The 3,776-nt window shown below is 35.4% G+C and overlaps 1 protein-coding gene across 1 annotated transcript; it reads right to left on the bottom strand.

The window, feature by feature from the left end:
* Positions 1 to 390: 390 nt before the first annotated feature.
* Positions 391 to 3,490, bottom strand: LOC110786716 (uncharacterized). The gene is made up of 2 exons (XM_021991286.2): positions 2,316 to 3,490; positions 391 to 929 (listed from the first exon to the last, which is right to left on the bottom strand). Exons 1-2 carry the CDS (start codon positions 3,307 to 3,309, stop codon positions 427 to 429), a joined length of 1,497 nt encoding a protein of 498 aa, XP_021846978.2. The 5' UTR covers positions 3,310 to 3,490; the 3' UTR covers positions 391 to 426.
* Positions 3,491 to 3,776: the final 286 nt, after the last annotated feature.

Below are 3,776 nucleotides of genomic sequence, written 5' to 3' on the forward strand. Positions count from 1 at the left end.
GACTATGTTTTATCCGACATATAAATCATCAACAATAGTTAAAGTATAATATGTGAATAGTGTAAAAAATCCAAACATTACGAGTATTTCTAAACGGAGGAAGTATCAATCAATGATATTTATTTGCCTTTTATGCTATTATCTTAAGCATTTCATTTCGCATTAACTCTGTTAGAAAAGGGTTGTAATTCGGTGATTTCTTACGAAATTACTCGTTCACGAGCGAGACCTCTACAAAAAAAAGGTCCGTCGTACCTAAGGGCAGTACCCAATGCACCTTTATCACCCTAGAAGAAAAGGTGATGTTGTTTGTTCGCATATAGCGTCAACAACTATATATACTCCGTATTTGCTTATCAATAATATAACATGCAGAAAATTGTAATGTGATTGTGAATTTGTGATCCTTCCATATATTATCCCAAGTCAGTTTCCAGTCCTATCAAAAACAATTTCAATAAATTCAGCCTCTGGCTCGTCCTCATAGTCGTCCATCTTGCTAATTCTAGTGTTGCTGTAAACATCACTACTATAACTAACTGTACTTTTATTTGTTGAACTATGACTAAGCCATTCTGCATCAATTCTTCCCATGGAGAACAACTCTCTGCTGTCCTCGTAACCCAACATTGCTGTTGATGAATTTACAACAGGGCTAATGAAGCAGGGATTGGAAGTCCTTTGTGCATTTGCAGGTGGGTAATTGAAGCTGCTTTGGCCTAAATTCACAAGCACTGTTATGTCTATGTTTGTAGCTAAGACTGGGTATAATGGCATCCCAAATTCCTCTGCCGTGCAATGTATCTCATGTACCAGCTCTGAGTCTACTGTCAAGTATACCTTCTTTTTCCTTGGATCGTATCCGCAACCTATCACCTTTCCAGTTTTAGCCCAATCTTCTTTTTCAGATTCAAACACTAGTTTCATTCCTGAAGTTTACAGGGCATAATCGTGTTAACTGTCAAATGTTTTATAAACATGATCTTTGTTAACTATTTTATCTGTTTCTTTTTACTTGCAACACTTTGCTTTTTGCACTATTCTCATACTTTGCTTTATTTACTAGTTCTAATTAATATTTTAGGAAATAAGGAAGATGAAAAGAAATCACAAAATAAGCAAAAAAAACCTAGGAAATTTGATGAAACGCTATCCTTAAGTTTTGAGATTTTTTGAATTGTTACCTTTAAAAAGAAAAATAAAAATGTAACTACTCCGCCTTATAAGTTTTGTTTGTTTGACTCTAACACTTTTATTTGACGTTTGTCGTTAATGTTTTCGTCTATGGACTCCACTACAACGACTATTAATAGGACAATGAACAAAATGACAAATAAACATAACTATTTAAAAGAATAGAAGAAATACACGACGGAAAAACGTCAAAGAGTAATGTTAGTAAAACAAACCAAACTTATAAAATATAAGGTAGTTGAATTTTAAAAAGTGTTTAAAAGGTAACTATTCACAAAATCTTCAAACTTAAAAGTAGTGTTTCACCAATTTCGAAAAATCTATACGCCTTATAAAAAATAAATTCATCCTAAATTAAAAAAAAAATGCCCTCCTCTCCCGTATGACCCAATTGACGATTTCAGTGTTGGACCATCTTTATCTTCTACTACTTCCGTTCCATAATGTTCCTCACTTTTCCATTATACACGATCTCCAATTCACTACTTTGACCATTAATGGTTTTAAGTTCACGTTAGTAAAATTATAAAAAATTGATATTTGAAAAATTGATATTGAAAGGAATTCAATGAGATTCCACAAGCTAATATATATTTCTATTATTTATACTACTAATTACGGTCAAAGTTTTGAAACGGAGGGAGTACAAAAGAGGAGTAGGGATCTTTTCCATTTCCTAAAAGAAATGGATGTTATATTTTGTAGACAAATGGTTGTGGATGCATGAAGTGGGAAATAGGGGGTGTTTAAGGAAAATTAACTACTCCTAACACCTAAAATAGGGGGTGTTTAAGGAGTACTAATTTAGGCGTCCTTATTTAACGGTAGAAAATGAATGAAAATTAATAAAGATGATCCTAACACCTAAAAGACGTGGAAATGATTTTGATGAAACTTCCCCACATTTGATGCTCTTTGTTACAGTTACTAGGTTAAATTGTTATTCGTTTTAACCATGTCAAAAATTCAATAATTAAACGTACACCCCTTAGTTTAATCCTAATAAGAACAAAATTGCAATATGTTTTAGTTTTGTCCAATAATAACAAAATTGCAATTCTCTCTTAGTTTTGTAAACCACCTCATTAAATAAAAGTCACGTATTAAAAGTGAAGACTTACCAGCAAGAAAAACAGAACCATCAGAGTTGAAACCAATAGAGGCAGGATAGGTTCCCGGCATCCTAGTGGTTAAAAACCCTCCAACACTGAGTCCTATAGACATGTTGACACCACTTCCGCCGCCTCTTCGAGCAGCTACACCGGTTTTCAACTCCTCTAGCAAGTGAGACCCACGGCTACTGGTCACATGAAACAACCCTTGTTGAATTCTACTCATCCTATTCCTAGCACTGGCAGAAGACGAAACATTCCTTTCAATCAGCAGCTTCGTTTTTTCCCCTTCATTCTTAAACTTGCCACTAACTTGATTTGAATTCAAAACATTTATCTCGAAATACGCCTCCTGTGGGAACGACTGAACTACTGATGGCCCCGGAAGCGGAAGAGCCATCCTGACGGCCGCTTTTGCCGCCGAAGATGTATTTACATTAATTATTTTAAAGGAAATCTTTTGCATCAACTCCATTGATCCTGAACCAATTTCCCAACTCTCTTCCACCTGATTAATAGTAGCCGTATTACTACTTGTGCTTTCTCTAGAATTGTAATAATCCCCTGTTACACGGAGACTTGCAAACAAAGATGATTTAACACAGGGAAATGACGACACGTAGGCGTAGGTGGTAAAGGCAAATCGTGACCATCCGTTCTCAGCCGCGTCTGTGATTAATGCTGGATGATCAGCCCACTTAAAGAAAGACTTTGTCGATGCCCCACGCTGAAACAAATGAGAACTTAGCCTTCGTTTACTGTTTATTGCTTCTATTTGTAAAACCGGCATCGATTTCGCCTCTGTTGTTGTTGTTGTTGTTGTTGTTGTTGTTGTTGTTGTTGTTGTTGTTGTTGTTGTTGCAGCTGCTACTTGTTGTTGATCAAGCTCAATATTTCTTTGATTACAAAGCCGCTTTCGCCGGATTATTAATAATATTATGAAAATAATCACCGTAACTCCGGCAAAAATCGCCGCTGTTAACGCTTCATGCCAACCAAACATCCTCTGTTCCACCCTTTTGCTTGGGGTAGTCAATATTGGAGATTTTGGATACTATAATAGATGAATTTTCTATAGTAGAAAAGAATAATAAATGGAAAAGAATAATAAATGGAAAAGAATAACAATGGAATGAACAAAATGAGACAAAACGTGGACTAAGGAATTGTTCAAGAAAGGTAGGAAAGGAGAAGGACCACCAAACTCATTATTCTAGAAATATACATGCGGATTTCAAATAGAGTATCAAGTCCTGTTTTTTTTTTTTAAGGAATAATCAAAGTTAATGAAGAAATTTCGTTACGGGGTCGGGGGGTTTCATTAATTTAACGATGCCGGCACTTTTCGCCGAATCGCCGACTTTGTGCTTGTTATACATTAATGCCCCCGGACAATATTACTCCCTCCGTATTTATTTAAGATATATACTTGGCCGGACACGGGTTTTAAGAAGAAAAAAAATGAATGAA

The sequence above is a fragment of the Spinacia oleracea genome, chromosome 3 (genome assembly GCF_020520425.1).
Source record: "Spinacia oleracea cultivar Varoflay chromosome 3, BTI_SOV_V1, whole genome shotgun sequence".
Classification (NCBI taxonomy): domain Eukaryota; kingdom Viridiplantae; phylum Streptophyta; class Magnoliopsida; order Caryophyllales; family Amaranthaceae; genus Spinacia; species Spinacia oleracea.

Excerpts from the sequence above, each read along its gene's own strand:
- LOC110786716 (XM_021991286.2), bottom strand. The coding sequence starts at position 3,309 with ATGTTTGGTTGGCATGAAGCGTTAACAGCGGCGATTTTTGCCGGAGTT. Across the intron at positions 930-2,315 it reads TGGTTCTGTTTTTCTTGCTG|GAATGAAACTAGTGTTTGAA; the intron begins GTAAGTCTTCAC and ends TGTAAACTTCAG.